This window comes from Schistocerca serialis, chromosome 8 (genome assembly GCF_023864345.2).
Source record: "Schistocerca serialis cubense isolate TAMUIC-IGC-003099 chromosome 8, iqSchSeri2.2, whole genome shotgun sequence".
Classification (NCBI taxonomy): Eukaryota; Metazoa; Arthropoda; class Insecta; order Orthoptera; family Acrididae; genus Schistocerca; species Schistocerca serialis.
Window position 1 is genome coordinate 548822261 of NC_064645.1, and position 20319 is coordinate 548842579.

Genomic DNA, 20319 nt, shown 5'->3' on the forward strand with positions numbered 1-20319 from the left:
TTCGAAAAAGAGGTACAAGAATTCAGATACCCAGGAGAAATCAATGGTCCGGCAGATCTAAATACAAATGGTAACAAAGAAAAAAATTGTTAAAATACAAAGAGCATACAAACTCTCTCGGAACAGGTACAAGAAAAAAGCATTACGAAAGGAAAAATTACGACGTTATAGCACAAACTCCTAATTCATCTGAAACCGTGATAAATGGTGACAGACTCCAAACGCAAATCATTGAATAAAAAGAAAGGAAAAATCTTAGGACTGAAATGTGAATGACAAACGCAGTCAAGAGAGGCTGGTTACAGTTTTACGGTCAGCTATATAGATTTGACAACAACGAGCTCATAAAAAAATGTAAACTTAGCTTACATGTAAAAAATAACAACTGTGTGACAGAAGTTAATGAAGACCCAGAAAAAATTGTTGTTTGTGAAGAATTGGTTCAAGGTAGAAGGAAACATAAAACAGTAATTCACAAACACACATTTGCTGAGATGCCTGTCCCACGGAGCTCGGGATGAATAAGAGAACGTAAAAAGAAAAACAGTGAACAAATGAAGAGACTCTGGGAGGAAAAGAAGGAAAAGTGTGCTAAATAAGGTCAAACAGCTCTGTGGTTGGGCAGAACGAGTAAAAAATTTTAAAATAACACAGGCACAATTTCCAAATCACAATCCAGTACGGACGACGTAAGAATTCTTGCTAATATCACTTCACGCGCTTCAGATTCCACGCTAAACTGTTGGTCCACTTTCCCCAGTAGGATAAATCAGCCACGCAATCCGTATAAGAGGGGTTCAGTTGAAAGACTTGCGCCAGGCCGTTTCACACTGAATTGCTATTATACAACCACTTAACAGCCTTTTAGTTCTCTGTTGGATTAGAATGATTTTCTTAGCTTATCTTCTCTATACAGGGTGTTCAAAAAAAGTGTCGAATACTTTGGGAGGTGATAGTACGCATCGAGACAAAAAAAAAAGTGCAGTAAACATGGGTCGAGTAATGCATACTTTCTGCGATAAACACGTGTTTACAGCAAGTTCAACGATTCGTCCATTCATGAAAGTACACCTATCTGCCCTCCAGCGTAAGGAATGACGCAACCTCTGAAGTATAGCAGGTTGTTGTGGTGCCTGGTGGCACACATTGAAGCCGCGACCCTGTAGTGTCCGCAAATGGCTGATTGGCGTGGCGTAGACCATTACTTCAAGTGCCCCCATAATCAAAAGTCTAGGGGACTGAGGAACGAGCAGGCCAAGGTGTGAAGCGCTCTGACGAATCCAGCGGACCTGAATGTCCAGATGTTCGCACACATGGTGACGAAAGTGTGCTATTGCGCCATCATGCATGAACCACATATGTATTCGTTGCTGTAATGGCACAGTCTGCAGCTACATAGGCAGTAAATTTGTGAGAGAGTCCAGTAATGAGCGCCAGTTAACTTTTGCGGCAGCACGTATGGCCCCATTAATCTATCGTCAAGTGCGCCTGCCCATACGTTGATTGATAATCGGTGTTGATGCCCTCCTTCTGAGTTGCTTGGGGATTTGCATCTCATCATACAAGCTGATTATGGAAATTCACAACACCATTTCTTGTGAACCGTGCCTCATCGGTAAATAAAATCTTGTATGTGACCAGTGGATCTGCGGCAGACGTCTGCAACAGCCATTGACAGAACAGCCGTCTGCCGTGATGATCCTGTAGCGTTAGGACCTGAACGCTCTGTAGATGATATGAGAACAGCAATTGCTCATGAAGTACCCTCCAGACAAGAGAGTGAGAGACGCCTTCTGCTGCTGCTGATTGTCCCAGGGATTTCCTCCAACGAACGTAGCTCACGCTCCTCGATGTCATACGTGCTCTCTGCGCAGGAGCCCTCCACAGTCAGTCTTCCGAGGTGCAAGGCTATCTGTGTCCCTCAGACGCTGGAAAGTCTGCCGAACAGCTTATCAGAGTCCACCCTGCGCTGTGAATATTTTTCAGCGTCGAGGGCGCGGGCTCGCAGGCTGTGACCATTTCTTAAAGTTTTGAACATGGCTGCTTGGTTCAGTGGCCGTATATAAATTAAAATTGAAACAAATGAGCCCTCGGTCACAAGTTTTTAGTCTTATTAAGCAGGTTTCAACGCTTCTAAGAGTGGCTTCATCAGAATTTAGACGTTTAAAGTGGTCAATAACATTATTGCAAATTTGTGGGCTGCACAGGTATGAGCAGCCTTTAGAGGCTCGCATTCACACATTCCTTTTAAATATTTTGTGACTAAAGCCCTTCTGGCCTGAGCCGGCCGGTGAGGCCGTGCGGTTCTAGGCGCTTCAGTCTGGAACCGCGTGACCGCTACGGTCGCAGGTTCGAATCCTGCCTCGGGCATGGATGTGTGTGATGTCCTTAGGTTGGTTAGGTTTAATTAGTTCTGAGTTCTAGGCGACTGATGACCTCAGAAGTTAAGTCGCGTAGTGCTCAGAGCCATTTAAACCATTTAAACCTTCTGGCCTGTTATTTATTTTATACGTGACATGTAGGGACTGTCTCCGTCTTGTATCGCTAGTCAGTACTTTTTTATATAATTTTTTTTTCTTCCCACAAATTTGTAATTATCCGCCATTTCACTTGTCGAGTGGTAGGCTTCCATTGCTAACAAGTGATGGAAGAGAGAAAATGTAAATGTACTATCTCATTTGTACGTACAAACAGCGCAATAACAGCAAACACATAAGTGAATCCGCCTTTGGAAGAAGGTCCGGCAGCCGGCATCGTCTAGCCGGTTGTGAGGGTGTGGCGCTTACGGGACGTTTCACACCTGGCCGACAGACGACGTGGACGGCTGAACGACGGCCGACAGCCGGGATGGCGGCGGCCCCCACTGTGTCGGCCCGATGTCGGTGTCGTGCGGAAATACCGGCGCAGGTGGTGGGCCACGCAGAACAGTAGAGCGCTACACATATACCCGACAACTATCGTGTGCCGGCCAGTTGTTTTTTGCTTTTTTGGTGGTTCAATCTCTTCTGGACATTTCTAATCAAGGTGGAAATTGATACCGAAATCCTTATGACATTAGTTCAGGAATGACCAGTTTTGTGGGACAAGACTTTAGGTACTTGTCCATAAGGGCAGAACACAAACACGGAGTGCATGAATCGAAGTTTGCAAAGAACTGAACGAAGGCTTTGAATGGATGTGTGACGAAGACAGAGACGACTATGGTAAGTACAAATCTTTATTTTTTACGTTAAATACAAAAAAATTACATCAGTGACACATTAAATTTTAGATAATTGTAATTTCACAGATCCCTCCAGTGTCATAAAATAATCCGTCATCATTTTTCGTACATTATTGGGAGAAATTCACCCACATACACATTCACTTATTGTTATACTTTCTCAAGTCCAGTTATGGACAGAGTACCTTCGGTATTGTGCAAAACAACACACGCCTTGACAATGTCAAGAGAAAAATCGGGTTTTAAATTTATAACTCTGTGGAAAATCCTCCATTTATTAGTCAGTATTCCAAATGAACATTCTACCTACCTCTGGACTCTTGACAGGGGATAATTCAACTCTCTTTTAGCAACTGTTAATTGGTGCCCAGAGTATGGTCGTAGAAGTTGTTGATGCAGTCCAAACGCTTCATCACCAACAAAAAAATGAGATACCTTTGGACTTACTGTAGTCTGAAGGCACCTGTCTTCAGGAATTAACAGTTATTTCCATCAGTGATTTCCACAAAGAACATTCTTTAACTATAGTAGAGCTACTCTCTTTAGCATAATTGCCGATATCTACGTTGATAAATCTATAGTAGAGTCAGCCACAGCCGCCAACACTATAGATGAATATCCTTTGTAACTGTAGTACAATGAGTTAAATGGATCATGAATGGACGATACGAATGTACTTTCCATCTAAAGCTTCAACACAGTGAGGAAACTTTGCTCTTTGCTCAAATTTTCCAGCAATGTTTACAAAGTCGTCTTTGGTGGGTAGAGGTATACATTCATATCGCAGAGACCAAATAGCTTGGCACACACATGTGACTGCTTTACTGATTGTGGAAATATTTAACCAATGTTTTAATTTTTTAAGGTCATAGCAAAACTATACATCCTTAAGGATAATAATTTTTTTAAAATTTCAGCTATTGTTTTCTTTCCCACTCACATGACTGTAATTGAAATTTGGAAATTGCCGACCGGAGTGGCCGAGCGGTTGTAGGCGCTACAGTCTGGAACCGCGCGACCGCTACGGCCGCAGGTTCGAGTCCTGGCTCGGGCGTGGATGTGTGTGATGTCCTTAGGTTAGTTAGATTTAAGTAGTTCTAAGTTCTAGGGGACTGATGACCTCAGAAATTAAGTCCCATAGTGCTCAGAGCCATTTTTTAATTTGGAAATTTGTGGTAAGGTCTTATGGGACCAAACTGCAGAGGTCATCGGTCCCCAAGCCTACACACTACTTAATCTAACTTAAACTAACTTACGCTATGGACAACACACACCGATGCCCGAGGGAGGACTCGAACCTCCGACGGGAGGAGCACGGACCGTGTCAAGGCGCCCAAGACCGCGCGGCTACCCCGCGCGGCTGACTCTAATTGCCAACATTTGTATGGGCTGGATACATTCTCGGAAGGATGTATTAACGCGTTGAATGGAACTCTTCATTCGTGCATGTGTAAAAGTTCGTAAACTCATCCGAAAATAATTAAAAAACTTATTTTCATCTCCCCTTAATTCCTCAAAAAGAACAAAGACTGCACCCACTTCGTCTCTTCTCATACTGAGTGGATGGACCCAATCCACTCTTCTTCTTCTACTGTTTATCAAACGTCTGTACAACAGATACCACGCTAATAGCTGGTCGTGCTCCATTTATGTCGAGGTCAACTGAATATGCACGAGACGCGAAAGGACGGCACGGCATGCCATGCGGCTGCCGGCTATGTGTGAAGAGACGGTAGGTCCCGTGTCGGCCCGGCAAAAATACAGGCTTGTCGGCTGCCGGGTTGATGTGAAATAAGCCTAACGCACTGCTTCCCGAGCGGGAAGATGTGCCGGTCCTCGGCACGAACCCGCCCGGTGGATTAGTGTCGAGGTCCGGAGTGCCGGCCAGCCTGTGGATGGTTTTTAAGGTGGTTTTCCACCTGTCTCGGCGAATGCGGGCTGGTTCCCCCTATTCCGCCTCAGTTGCACTATGTCGGCGATTGCTGCGCAAACACTGTCTCCACGTAGGCGTACACCATAATTACTCTACCACGCACACGTTGGGGTTACACTCGTCTGGAATGAGACGTTCCCGTGGGGTCCACTGGGGGCCGAACCGCACAATAACCCTGCGTTCGGTAGAGGGCAGCGGTGGGGTGAGTGGACTGCTGTAGCCTGTTGTGGGGTTGTGGACCAGTGTGGGCTATGACGGCGACGAGGCCTCTCCGTCGTTTCTAGATCCCCAGTTCAATACATACATACAGACATACATACCATCTCTCAAAGTATTAGACACTTTTTTTAACACTCTACATATTGACATTATAATGACTTACTGAAATTTAGTTTATTTGAGTTAGAAGATTAGGGGCCAGTTTCAGATGTGTACGGCGCTAGCGTTAACCCTCCAGTGGCGCACTAACTGACCGCTAATTGCGGCTCCGTGCGCTCGGACTGTTGGCTCATGAGGCGAAGCGGTGACGCAATCGCGGGTAACGTCCAGTTCTCCACGAACGGCCGAGCCCAGTGCAGTCCGCTGGAGCGGAATTTGGCTCGCTGTTCGCTTCTGCGAACGCCATCTGCCACTGAACGGCTACACTTACCGCCAAGTGCCCTGCAATCGCTGCCTCGGTTTATGCGATTAGAGGCTTTCTCGGCGTATTTCAGCTACGAAATCTTCACGGGTTATCGGCCGAGTGGCGTCGTCTTCTAGTCGCAACGCGTCAATGGAATGCGTATCCATCATCTTCAGGCGAAGTCGCCACTCGGGTGATAACCCGTGAAGATTTCATAGTTGCCTCGATTGTTATACATTAGAAAGTAAAGCTGCACAATTACCCAGCCACATCCCGATAAGATGTCAAAGTGCTGCAAATTTTGGCAACTTGCTTTAAACGTACAGAAATGTAAAACTGGGCGCTTCCCAAACTGCAGAAAAGTAGCACCCTTTAACGACAATATCAGTGAGACCGTGCTGGTAGCCGCGTGGTCTGAGGCACCCTGCCACGGTTCGCGTGGCTCCCCTCCTATCAGGTTAGATTGAATAGTGTGTAAACCTAGGGACCGATGACCTCAGCAGTTTGGTCGCATAGGAACTTACCACAAATTTCCAATATCAGTGCGTCACATTCAGCTACTCATACTAATAGGCTACCTGGGTGGGATGACTTGTGCGGGTATAAAATGCAGTGTTAACAAAGACCCTATTGCAGGTAAGGCATATGTTAGGCTTCAGTTCACTAGTTTCATGCGGGATGGATTCCCATAGTCGTTCACACTTTCATTTTTTTTTATTTCTTGCGATTGCAGTTTGGAGTATTACTTATCAACAAACAGAACGTTGAATTTGAGGTTTCTCCCTGAAGATGGGCGTTCAGTGTCGATAAAAATACATAGTCCTGTAATTCGTCCAGTACTCTATAATCACTCAATACTTTGGATAACTGTAATCGAATGATAAGAAGTTTTAATAATAAAGTTGGTGGTCTAATTGCTTACCTTCAACCACAGTATTAATTACTATTATGACAAGTATTTAATTATCTAGTGTCACAGTACACATTTTGACAAAAAGAGTTTTAATCATAATGTTGGTGGTCTAATTGTTTAGCTTCAGCCACAATATTAATTAGTATCATGACCAGTGTTTTATTATCTAGTGGCATTGTACATATTCCGACAAAAAGAGACTGGCTGCATTATTAATTATTTCTGAAGACGGATTCAACTGTAAAATGTGCCAAAGAAAACTTTTAGTTCATTGGCTTTTGGTGTGCAGTTTACCAAATATGTATTCTTCCACCTTGCCGGACGGGATAATTGGCGGAGCTTTACGTAAGCTCGCGGGAAATAATGTGGAGGAATGTTTTGAGCAGTGGAAGGAACAACTGTAGAGTGCGTGGACTCAAATACAGATACAGCTCGTGCCAATTCTAACTTCGGTAAATCGAGTTTCTCGATCAATCAAACAAGTTGTGAAGTCCCTTGAAAAAATGTCGGTGGTCGAATAAATCACGTGTTCTGATACGCTGGATAAAGTGAATGGATTGTCATGACAAATAGTACCGAAAACAGTTTATACCCCAATTCGAAGTTAGTGGCTGGTGAACACTAGGTAATTCTAATTGTTTTGCGAATTGTTCAGATAGTTTCTTCGTCATGCAACTTTTTGCGACACTCGTTTTTTGTCCCAATAGTGCGTAACTTACCACAGTACATAAATCAGTTGCAAAAAGACATCAAAGAAGTTCAGATTTTGATGTTTGCAGAAAAAAAGAGGGTTAATGAGGCCATGTAATGTGTAGTGAAAACAAAAGTTTGAAGAAAAAAAGGTCAGATTTTTGTGAAATTATTTGTCAAAAAATAAGAAATAAAATACATTCGAGAATCACTTAACACACCTGTGAATGATGTTCGAAATCATGTACAGCAAATGAAACGCAGGTTGATAAGGCACATTTCCCTTCCCGGTGTTTGAAGGATTTTCTAGTGAAACATTTTTGAGACTGGAAAGTTGTTGGAACATTTTTACATCTTTGAGTGTAGATGACAGAAATATGTCAGGGCAGATACAACAGACTGCACGGTCAACATAACCCACCAGGCAAATATCCTCTAGCACTCTTTAAAATTATAGCACTGAAGAATTAAACATTAAACTTTAAAATCTCAACTGGCTCCTCATTTGCTGCACATGATTTGGAGCATTAATCAAAGGAGCATTAATAGTTTATCTAATCCATTTTATTTCCTACTTTTACACAAATACACTCCTGGAAATTGAAATAAGAACACCGTGAATTCATTGTCCCAGGAAGGGGAAACTTTATTGACACATTCCTGGGGTCAGATACATCACATGATCACACTGACAGAACCACAGGCACATAGACACAGGCAACAGAGCATGCACAATGTCGGCACTAGTACAGTGTATATCCACCTTTCGCAGCAATGCAGGCTGCTATTCTCCCATGGAGACGATCGTATAGATGCTGGATGTAGTCCTGTGGAACGGCTTGCCATGCCATTTCCACCTGGCGCCTCAGTTGGACCAGCGTTCGTGCTGGACGTCCAGACCGCGTGAGACGACGCTTCATCCAGTCCCAAACATGCTCAATGGGGGACAGATACGAAGATCTTGCTGGCCAGGGTAGTTGACGTACACCTTCTAGAGCACGTTGGGTAGCACGGGATACATGCGGACGTGCATTGTCCTGTTGGAACAGCAAGTTCCCTTGCCGGTCTAGGAATGGTAGAACGATGGGTTCGATGACGGTTTGGATGTACCGTGCACTATTCAGTGTCCCCTCGACGATCACCAGTGGTGTACGGCCAGTGTAGGAGATCGCTCCCCACACCATGATGCCGGGTGTTGGCCCTGTGTGCCTTGGTCGTATGCAGTCCTGATTGTGGCGCTCACCTGCACGGCGCCAAACACGCATACGACCATCATTGGCACCAGGGCAGAAGCGACTCTCATCGCTGAAGACGACACGTCTCCATTCGTCTCTCCATTCACGCCTGTCGCTACACCACTGGAGGCGGGCTGCACGATGTTGGGGCGTGAGCGGAAGACGGCCTAACGGTGTGCGGGACCGTAGCCCAGCTTCATGGAGACGGTTGCGAATGGTCCTCGCCGATACCCCAGGAGCAACAGTGTCCCTAATTTGCTGGGAAATGGCGGTGCGGTCCCCTACGGCCCTGCGTAGGATCCTACGGTCTTGGCGTGCATCCGTGCGTCGCTGCGGTCCGGTCCCAGGTCGACGGGCACGTGCACCTTCCGCCGACCACTGGCGACAACATCGATGTATTGTGGAGACCTCACGCCCCACGTGTTGAGCAATTCGGCGGTACGTCCACCCGGCCTCCCGCATGCCCACTATACGCCCTCGCTCAAAGTCCGTCAACTGCACATACGGTTCACGTCCACGCTGTCGCGGCATGCTACGAGTGTTAAAGACTGCGATGGAGCTCCGTATGCCACGGCAAACTGGCTGACACTGACGGCGGCGGTGCACAAATGCTGCGCAGCTAGCGCCATTCGACGGCCAACACCGCGGTTCCTGGTGTGTCCGCTGTGCCTTGCGTGTGATCATTGCTTGTACAGCCCTCTCGCAGTGTCCGGAGCAAGTATGGTGGGTCTGACACACCGGTGTCAATGTGTTCTTTTTTCCATTTCCAGGAGTGTAATTTCACAAAACATACGACTGTCTTTTAGACTTTTTTATTTGCAGATTTTGTGAGAAAAGCGTGATCTTTTCGACCCCTCATTTAGTTTTCTACTGTCTTCTGTTCTCGAAATGTCCTCAGTTTCGTTCTTGATTCGAAGAAAACTATTTTAACAGTTAATTATCACACCAATGCAACTTATTAGTTGCGAAACTGCTAGGCCTTGAAGAGATGAATTTTTTGACAGTTATAAAGCTACCCGCTCTTGAAATATTTCAAATGTTCCTCAAATCACTAAGAAAGATTTTCGTAATCACCCTGATTACTTTCAAGCAATTAAGTATGTTTTTGTAAAACTAGACCTCACTTTGGTCACTTTGATACCCCATTTGTCAAGTACCCACTCTTTGTTTGGCTACGAAAATTCGGACAAAATCCCATTGCGTGATTCATAGCAGGTCTTGTTTTCGCTCAGCTCAAACATTTGACCAAAGAAGGACGTAGCGAAAACTTTCGGGATTCTTTCATCCACACTATCAGCAATCCTGTAATCGATCGATCTGACTACTGTCGCTCATATGGAGCGAGAAAGTGGAAGTGTCACGCTGAATGTTAGTTGAAATGGCTTAGTCAATGTAGAGGACAAAAAATACCAGTCTAAGGTTATGTGCTTAAAAAAGCTAACTCACTTGCTGTTAGTCTCGGCACTGAAAGGTTCGCTCAGGCGAGCGGTGGCACACTAACTATAAAGACATAATTTGGTTCTTAAGATGATTTGCGGAGAAACTGCGGGCGTTGATGACACAGCTTGTTGAGCATGGAGAATAGAATGAAACAGATGTTTTCTTTTGTATTCCATGAAATTTGTGTATGACTTTAATTTCAAATGTTAAAGTAAATGAAAAATAACTAAAAGGTAAATTTGAAGGCGTGGCGCAAGCCGTTGACCGGCTTATTAACCTGACTGCAGCTAAAGTGCAGCTGCCGGCCGAAGTGGCCGTGCGGTTAAAGGCGCTGCAGTCTGGAACCGCAAGACCGCTACGGTCGCAGGTTCGAATCCTGCCTCGGGCATGGATGTTTGTGATGTCCTTAGGTTAGTTAGGTTTAACTAGTTCTAAGTTCTAGGGGACTAATGACCTCAGCAGTTGAGTCCCATAGTGCTCAGAGCCATTTGAACCATTTTTAAAGTGCAGCTTTTCTTCGCCACTGCAATAGGAAGGGGAGGGTGGCGGGCCCATAGCCCCGATCGCCTTTTAGCCCCGGACAAGATACCCGGTACTTCCGGGATTGAACCAAGCCATTACATTTTGCTTCCTTTTATAAAGGAAGGCAAATGTTATTGAAAGTACAGTAGCGGTTTTGAACATACTCTTATTTCGACGGTTTTTCTGATTCCACTTTGGTCATTCAAGTTTCCGTTAAGTCGAACTCTGAACTATTTGAATTTTTTGTTAGGTCCCCAGTTCGAGATATCGAGACTGGACTATAGGTCCTAGTTTGAAGACGATCATCAATAACTGAACATATTTGGTAATTAGTAAAATCTGTAGCATCAATCTCGATTTGTTTCTTGTACGTCATAAGACTAAGAGGTGTGTCATAAAATTTTAATTATCTCTTCGAACAAACTGAATTAAATGATTAGTTTTTTGTTTTCTGGCAGGCACATTAGAACAAACTTGCTTCCTTATGCACAAGAGTCTTCTATTCTTCTCTGTAACTACGCTGGCTCCAAAACTACTTGAAAGAAGTTAGTTCTACTAAGAGTCTATAGCAATATTGTGGTCGACACCAATGGTGTCTCTTGGTTTAAAGCATTCGCTGACAGTCTCGGGTCTCACATATAGTTCGAACTAAAGGAAAGCCGATTGCTACCTATAGCAGTAGTTCCTAAACTGTTAAATGGTCGTAGTGCAGTAGTCACACAACACAATCCAGTAGTTCAAAAGAATTTGCATGTGGCAAAAATTTAACGTATCAGTTCATCATATCGCTGTCCTCGTATGACTTTTAAGATATTCGAAACAATTAAAATAGTGCACAGACATAATCAGTGAGTCCGTCAACACGCTCTGCTAACCAGTCATTGGTGACAGAAGTCAATAATCACTCTGTTCCTCTAGTAAGATCTCTCTCGGAATTAATTAGTAATTATTGTCATAGAAGTCATGAATTAAACTCACGAAAACGAACTGTATGCAGTATATACAAATATTTCAGAATGTTAGCTGTCAGACTACAGCACGTTGTTCACGACAAGAGACGTAGGTGTTGCTCGTTTTACTCTCAACCGCAGACTGCCTGATCTCAGATGTGCTACATCTGTATATAGTTTCGCCTATGAACAGTATGTTTTACACTACTCACTATTGACGGCAACCATCTTAAATAAAATATTTTATGACCCTCAAAATATTGAACTTTCTAATTAGTGTGTTAATTAATAAATGCTGCACGTCAAACGAAACATAAAAAATATATCAACGAAATTATAATTCCAAAGTTCAGAATCTAACAGTAATTTGTAATTGAAGTTAGCAATGGTCTAGTGCTTTGATGTTGATTAATTCGAAAGATAATTAGTTTCAGACAATTTTAGATACCTTATGGAAAAGCGCGAGAGATATACTTTCAAATGACATGCGTCAATATGCTGAAATATGTTTCCTACTGCTCACTAAATATGTAAGGTCGTACTGCGTTAACCTTTTCAGTTAACAATATTTCGTAATTACGAAGTTTCTGAGTTAATTAATCAGATCATTGCAACAATATTAGCTAGTAGTACATAAAGAGCAGTTAAATTTAATGGGATTAAGATTATTTATGAGTCTGAAATTACTATGCACTCACTGGTTACCAGGTAAACTATCATATTGTCATTATAATAGTTTAGGAAAAAATTTAGAAAATCTTGGGAGGCCGAAAAAAAACCAGATGACAATGGATACTCAACTTGCTTCGTCTCAACATGTGTGCAGTCCTGGTGCACATTAAATACCTTGCGTCAAAGTGTCGTAGCACCGCGCTAGGAGCGCTGAAACGAAATTGTTCAGCCCGCTGAGAACGTATGAGCGTCGTGAGGTGATTCGTTTTCTGCATTTGAAGGAGAGTAACACTGCAACAATCCATGGTGAACTGGTGGAAGTGCATGGCAACAATGCGCCCTCAAACGACGCAGAGGTCATGCGGCACCGAAAATTCCATGCTCTGAATGCTGAAGAACAAAGTCGATGACCATCGGCATATTGATAATTTTTACTTATGGACCGTCTGACAGCAACTGAATAAAACACAATTTTAGTGCCATACGCGTTTCGCCTTTATTTTCTGCAAGGCATCATCAGTGGCCTGGAATATGTACATATGTTAGCTATTTTATTTACATTTTTGTCACTGTGCGTATAGGTTATAAACAGTTCTGGTGGTTGCTATTTCCTATTAAGTAGTAATGTTTTGAACTGTACTTACAGGTTGCGTGGACAATTTCTTACGTATTACGCTCCTGTTGCATTTTTGGTGTTGTTCTTCTTCTTACTTTCCACATTCCACAGCACTATGCACTGAACGCTTGTTTTAATGCAATGTTTTGGTTTCTGTTGCCGACTGTCAAATGTTTTTGCCAAAGATCGAAACTTATGAGTGTAATTATTGAAGTATCTCTGGTCTGTTCGTGTATGCATTTGTGTGCGCGTTTGTGTGTGTGCGCGTGTGTGTGTGTGTTTTGGTGTGATATTAATTTTATATTATTTTACTTCATTTTATTTTTATTTTATTTTATTTTATTTGTGTGTGTGTGTGTGTGTGTGTGTGTGTGGGTGGGTGGGTCCAGATGGTGTGGGTAAGAGTTTTCTTGTTTTACGTTATCATTTCCTTTATTAACTGTAGTAGGGAGCCTGTGCTGATGTGTGTTTGTTCATTTATCACATGTTTGTTTTCTGCTATGGCTTTCTGGATGTGGAAGTTTTCTTGTGTTTGTATAAGATGTTTGTCATGGTTACTGGTTACTTATTCTCATTATTTTCATTTCTTGTTCCATGTTTGTAGGATGATGGTTGTAGTGTTTTAAATGCTCTGCAAATGTGGAATGGTTTGTTTCATACTTCCAACATCTGATATGTTCTTTGTATCTTGTTTCAAAATTCCTGCATGTCATGCCTATGTATACTGCATCACAACTTTGACATTCAAGTTTATATATTCCTGATTGTTGGAATTTGTCCCTCTTGGTAGCTGGCTGGCTTAGGTGTGATTGAAGGGTTTGCCCAGGCTTATATGCTATTTTGAAGCCCTGTCTCTTTAAGATGTTTGCAACTCTGTGTGTTAGTTTATGTGTGTAGGTCATGGTGTACCATCTGGTTCTTTTCTGTGTGGTGTTGTCATTGTGTGTGTTTGTTGAGTGTGTTTGTAAGTTTTCAGCTTGTGAGTTCTTTTGTATTCTGGAAATGTTGTGTTTGTTTTTTATTTGTGTTTTTATTTTTTGATTGAGCCTGTGTACCACATGTGTGTCATACCCGTTGTTCCTAGCTATTTGTATGATTGTACTCATTTCTTGTTCATAGTTTCTCTTGCTGAGTGGGATTCTGTTTAATCTATACAACATGTGTCTTAGTGCTGCAAGTTTCTGGCTATGGGGGTGGTTGGATGTGGAATTTATTATTGTGTCTGTGGCTGTTGGTTTTCTAAAGATGTTAAATGTATGTTTGCCATTTTCTTTTTTAATTGTAATGTCAAGAAAATTTATTTGATTTTCTTTTTCTTTTTCAAGTGTGAATTTTATGTTCTGATGAGCTTTGTTTATTTCTGAGTGGAGTTCATCTATTTTTTCACTTGGCTCATCTACCAGACAAATAATGTCATCCACGTATCTGTACCAACATATGATTTTGAAACTTTCATTTGTGGTTATCTTTTCAAATATCTGATTTTCTAGGTGACTGATGAAAATATTTGCTAGTGTTCCTGATATTGGGCAGTCCATCAGTTTGTAGATAATATTCTTTCTCAGACTGAAAGTAGTTTTGTTCAGTTGTCAGTCTGAGCATATCTGTTATTTCTTTTATTGCGTCTGTGGTGAGGTTGCAACAGAAACCAAAACATTGCATTAAAACAAGCGTTCAGTGCATAGTGCTGTGGAATGTGGAAAAAACCGCAAATTGGCGTTCGTAAGAAGAAGAACAACACCAAAAATGCAACAGGAGCGTAATACGTAAGAAATTGTCCACGCAACCTGTAAGTACAGTTCAAAACATTACTACTTAATAGGAAATAGCAACCACCAGAACTGTTTATAACCTATACGCACAGTGACAAAAATGTAAATAAAATAGCTAACATATGTACATATTCCAGGCCACTGATGATGCCTTGCAGAAAATAAAGGCGAAACGCGTATGGCACTAAAATTGTGTTTTATTCAGTTGCTGTAGACGGTCCATAAGTAAATATTAACAATATACCGTAATATTACACGCAACTGAGGAAGACAGGACTACAAAATTCGATGACCATCCTCTGTGTGGAACTGTGAATCAGAAGAGACGTGAGGATCCTGGTGTTCGAAAATCACCGCATCGTAGTCGAAACGAAACTAAGAGTGGACAAACTGTCATGGGTTACTTTTACCATCTCTGGCTTTCACAAATGATCGCGCCTATTCAAAAAGTCTGCCGAAGCGAGGCAGCTGCGGACATGCTACAGCTTCATCAGGAGAATCCAGATGATTTATTCAGCTCCCTGATCAGAATGAAAGAGTGCTGGGTGTATTACTCTGACCCCGAGACAAAGGAGGAGAGAGAGCATCGGAAACATATGGATTCGCCACCGCTGGAAAGGGCAAAGACCCCACCATCATTGGGCAAGCTGATGCTTAGTACGTTTTGAGGTTGTCATGGTATGGCGCCAATAGGTTAGTGGCAGACTGTGAGGTTTATGACACTGCTCCATCTCTTTCAGCGCAGGCCAGTCACACATGCTGCTTTTTTGGGCTATCAAATATGGCCTCACCACCCTATATTCGCCTACCATGGCACCCAGTCACTTCTTCTTTTTCCTGGGATCAGAAAACCATTGCGTGGCAGACATTTGCAGAACGAGGAGTTGGGACTATTTCTTAATCAGCCAAAATGTAAACTTCTACAACAAGTTCTCCGCCAGGTCATCCATTGTTCATGAAATGTGTCACATTGGAGAGTGAATGTGCAGAGGAAGACTAACAGCATCACCAAGTTTTGATTTTTCCTAGGAGATGATTACAGCTTAATGTCTATCCATGGCCATCCTCAGAAATTTATCCATGGGTGGAAGTGGGTGACGGGGAGAGACTAAAATTGTCATTTTGGTTATAAATGAGTTGCTCACTTTCGTGATTTGGTATACCATAAGGCCTACATTTTATGGGTGACACAGAGAAGTCCACATATCCCAGATACCTCTGTAATGAATATAATGAATAAGAACTCTATTCCAAGAGGGAGTGCGGAGGGTGGGGGGGGGGGGGGCGGGGGGGGGGGCGCAAGTGCCCTCTTGCACCCACCCCCACCCCCGCCTTTTCTCCTTACTGATGCCAATGTGTCCGTTGTAAACTGCTCGTCCCCTACCTTCGAGCTGATCCGTTGTGATGAAACTTCTCACTACGTAAAGGCTGTTCGAGGTACAGAAGAAAAAAAAAAACGGTTAATCACTAATACAATGCAAGAAATATTTGTTTGTAGTACAGTGTGTGGCAAAAAAACTGTCTGTTTTAATTGGTCTCTAAAAGTGAAATGGTATTATTGGCAACACTGAAAGTTTGTTGTATGTTTCAGGTAGGTGCGCCATTTGCCGAGGTGGGATGCTGCAGTGGGCCTGAACGTGCTATGGCTTTTAAGCCTTTTACAAAAGCGGTGCCTGTGTTGCTGCTATACGGGACTAACGTCGTCAATTCACCCTTAGACGGAACGATCCTGTACCATCGGCACAAGCTATTGGGGAACTTCTCACAGCAGACAAGTATAACCCCAAATGTTTGTGTGGTAGATTAATTATGGAGTACACGTACGTGGAGACAGTGTTTGCACAGCAATCGGCGACATAGTGTAACTGAGGCGGAATAAGGGAAACCAGCCCGCATTCGCCAAGGCAAATGTAAAACCGCCTTGAAAAACATCCCAGGCAGGCCGGCAAACCGGACCTCGACACTAATCAGCCGGGTGGATTCGTGCCGGGGACCGGCATGCATTCCCGCTGGCGAAGCAGCGCGTTACACCACGCGGCTAGCCGGGTGGGCTATCGGAATGTCAGTGTGGTGCGCTGTTTCTTCAGTGGACATAATAAGCCTTTGTTTTTTGAGGATGAATATGGACGAGCAACCACAATCACATGTCAGCGGTAAGCTGCCATGGTTGATGCATTCCGTGCATATCAACTTGAATAGTTTCCTGCAAATGAGTATTCGTTTCAGCGTGTGGTGCTACGTCTCATGGTGCTCAAATTTCAGTGACATGTGCAGTGTGTTTAGTAACCAGATGACTTCAAGGAATGGGGACATTTTGTGGCCCCCTAGATCTGCCGTCTTATCGGTCTGGCATTGCTTTCTTTGGGGGTTCCTGAAACAGCGTTTATGCTAGACGTGCACACGTAATTGCGGAACTGAAAGACACCATTGGTGAAGAAATCAGAAACATTCCTATACAAATGCTAGAACGAAAGTACCGAGAAAGATTTAAACTGCAGATTGTCAACGTACCAATGGTGGCCATCTACAAAACATAACTTTCAAAACTAGAACAGTGCACGAAATGGCAATACCTAATGGTTTCGCTGTTGTGACTGAAACTGTTTCACAACATAACCCCTGGCCAGTTTCGCTATATGAGGGGCATTTGAAAAGTCCGCGCAAAAATAAAAACTACTTACGTGTTTGGGGTAAACTTCTTTTTATTTTTCGACATAGTCTCCTTTTAGACTTATACACTTCATCCAACGCTGTTCTAATTTGTTGATCCCTTCCGAATAATAGGAATTGTCCAAGTCTGCAAAATAGCTATTAGTTGCTGCAATCACCTCCTCGTTTGAATAAAATCATTGTCCCGCCGGCCATTTCTTCAAATTGGGGAACAAATAGTAGCCCCAGGGAGCCAAGTCTCGAGAAAAGGGGGGATGTGAAACGTGTTTGAATCCTATTTCCATTAATTTTGCGAACCACAACTGCTGAGGTGTGTGCTGGTGCATTGTCGTGATGGAAAAGGCCTTTTTTGCGGTCCAATCGCCGGCATTTTTTTTGCAGCTCGGTTTTCAAACGGTCCAATAACGATGAATAATATACACCTGTAATAGTTTTACCCTTTTCCAGATAGTCGATGAGGATTATCCCTTGCAAATCCAAAAAGACAGTCGCCATAACCTTTCCGGCCGAAGGAGTGGTCTTCGCCTTTTTTGGTGCAGATTCTCCCTCGGTAACCCATTGTTTAGATTGTTCTTTGGTCTCAGGAGTATAGTAATGTATCCATGTTTCATCCACAGTGACGAAACGACGCTTAAAGTTCTGCAGATTCTTCCTGAACCTCTGCAAACCATCCTTGCAACACTTCACACGATTCCGTTTTTGGTCTAGCGTGAGCAATCGTGCAACCCATCTTGTGGATAGCTTTCTCATGTCCAAATGTTTATGCAAAATATTATGTACCCGCTCATTCGAGATGACCACAGCACTAGCAATCTCATGCACCTTAACTCTTCTGTCATCCATCTCCATATCATAGATTTTATCAATGATTTCTGGAGTTGTAGCCTCCACAGGGCGTCCAGAACGTTCATCATCACTCGGGCCCATATGGCCACTCCGAAATTTTTGAAACTAATTATGAACTGTTCTAATCGAAGGTGCAGAGTCAAGCTTCTCTTTAGTTTCCTGACGCGTTTTGCCTTTCATAGAGTAATGTTTAATCGCCACACGAAATTCTTTTTCGTCCATTTTTTGACAATCACTCGACTTCCTTGATTCGCCCGTATGCCAAACACAAAGAAGTAGACCTATATGGCTAAAACTTGGTGTGCCTTCTTTCCAAAGATGCTACTAACTAAACATGACCTCGATGCGCGCCGGTGGTGCCATCTCTCGGACTTTGCACGGACTTTTCAAACACCCCTTGTATGTCGCTATATGCAAATCGACCTGTTTTTCTGCCAGGCCCTGTAGGAAGAAAGCGGTTTACTTTCTGATAGACCTTGTAATCTACTTTTTAGTGTTCGGTATCTCAGTCGTTAAAAACTGAACCCTTATAGGATCAGTGTGTCTGTGGTTCTATTAAAATACCTTTTCTCAGGGACGGTTAGAGGTATCAAGTTGAAATTTATGTCACATACTAAGTTGTACGGTCCCTTGGCGGTGTAAAAAATTTATGCGTCTAAGTGAATGCAATCAGAACATACGGCCATTTATGTCACATACTTGGATACTCATAAACTCACTCATCAGAACCTATACGGGGTGACCATTAATAAAACCGACAAACTGCAGGGACGGATTCCTGACTGGAAATAGAGGAAAAAATGTCCTATGAACATGTGTCCGGAAATGGACGGCGTACGTGCAACGCCAGAAAATCGTCCCGCAATAGAGAGCTGATCGCATCCACGTCACAACAGGATTTCAAAGTCCTCCTGGGGACTGTAAGTGATATGGATAGCAGCGGTTGTCATTTTGGATACACACAATCGTACTTTTGCTTACACCACGTTGGTAGGCCACTTGGATGGAGCATGTACTAGGGTTGGTCTCAATATCCTGTATAACCATGCCCTCCAAATCTGGTGTACTCACAGTCCGCTGCCTCCCTACACGTTCGTCTGTCTGAAAAGACACATGATCACACAAACGCCGAAAAAAGGCTTGAAATGTTGTGGAATGTGGTTGGTGCCTGCGAGGGTACTCGTTTTGGTATAGCTGTGCTACCCCTCCACTTTTTCCATCTGCTTGCCCGTACGCAAACGCCATCTCAGCTTGTTCCTGACGTGAATACTGGACCATTCTGCTGCTTACAGTACACTGTGTCAATCACAATGCCTGCAACACACAAGGAACACACGTGGTCAGAGGAACTGCCATTCGTCAGCGCCATCTAACGTGGCAAAGACGCATTTCTGGACACATGTTCTTAGGGCTTTTTCTCCTCGATTTACAGTCAGGAATCCGTCCCTACACTTGGTCGGTTTTATTAGTGTGCACCCTGCAGAATGTAGATGAACTATCTAGATACAACAATGAAGTTTGTATGGGACCGTTAGGGTGCGGGTCCTTCTCGTGCTTGTGCTTTTTTTGCATGTACGCACTCATGTTACCTCGGAATACCCCCTGATGCTATCCTTTGCCCTACATAAGTGGAGAAAACAGCTGACGTGTTGTTTGTTGTGTGCAGCATACCTGCGCGCGGGCGGTCTGAACGTGCTGGTGGTGGACTGGGGCTACCTGGCGCCGTCTCCTTGCTACCTGGCCGCCGTGCTCAACACGCTGCACGCAGGACGCTGCCTCGCCGCCATGCTGCAGCGGCTCCAGGTGCGTCACCACACACTCTCCCTGGGGTACAGGGGGTTAAGAGACTATGGAAACACAAAAAAACACATAATGTTACCATTCCTGGGTTGGGTTGTTTGGGGGAAGAGACCGATCAGCGAGGTCATCGGTCTCATTGGATTAGGGAAGGATGGGGGAGGAAATCAGCCGTGCACTTTCAAGGGAACCATCCCGGCATTTGCCCAGAGCGATTTAGGGAAATCACAGAAAACCTAAATCAGGATGGTCGGACACGGGACTGAACCGTCGTTCTCCCGAATGCGAGTCCAGTGTGCTAACCAATGCGCCACCTCGCTCGGTACCATTCCTGGTAGGTGTAGGAAAGCCTGTGGCACTCAAAGCAGCTTCTAGTCGTTTCAGAATGGGTAAATAGAGGTCCTGAATGGCTTTCAAG

At 43.7% G+C, this 20319-nt stretch overlaps 1 protein-coding gene across 1 annotated transcript in view; it reads left to right on the forward strand.

Moving 5' to 3' along the window:
- Positions 1-20319, forward strand: part of LOC126416368 (pancreatic triacylglycerol lipase-like) — a 247527-nt gene that overhangs the window by 110059 nt on the left and 117149 nt on the right. The window contains exon 4 of the mRNA XM_050084048.1: positions 19771-19907. Coding sequence (XP_049940005.1) covers positions 19771-19907 — 137 coding nt within the window. The remainder of the gene's footprint in view (positions 1-19770; positions 19908-20319) is intronic.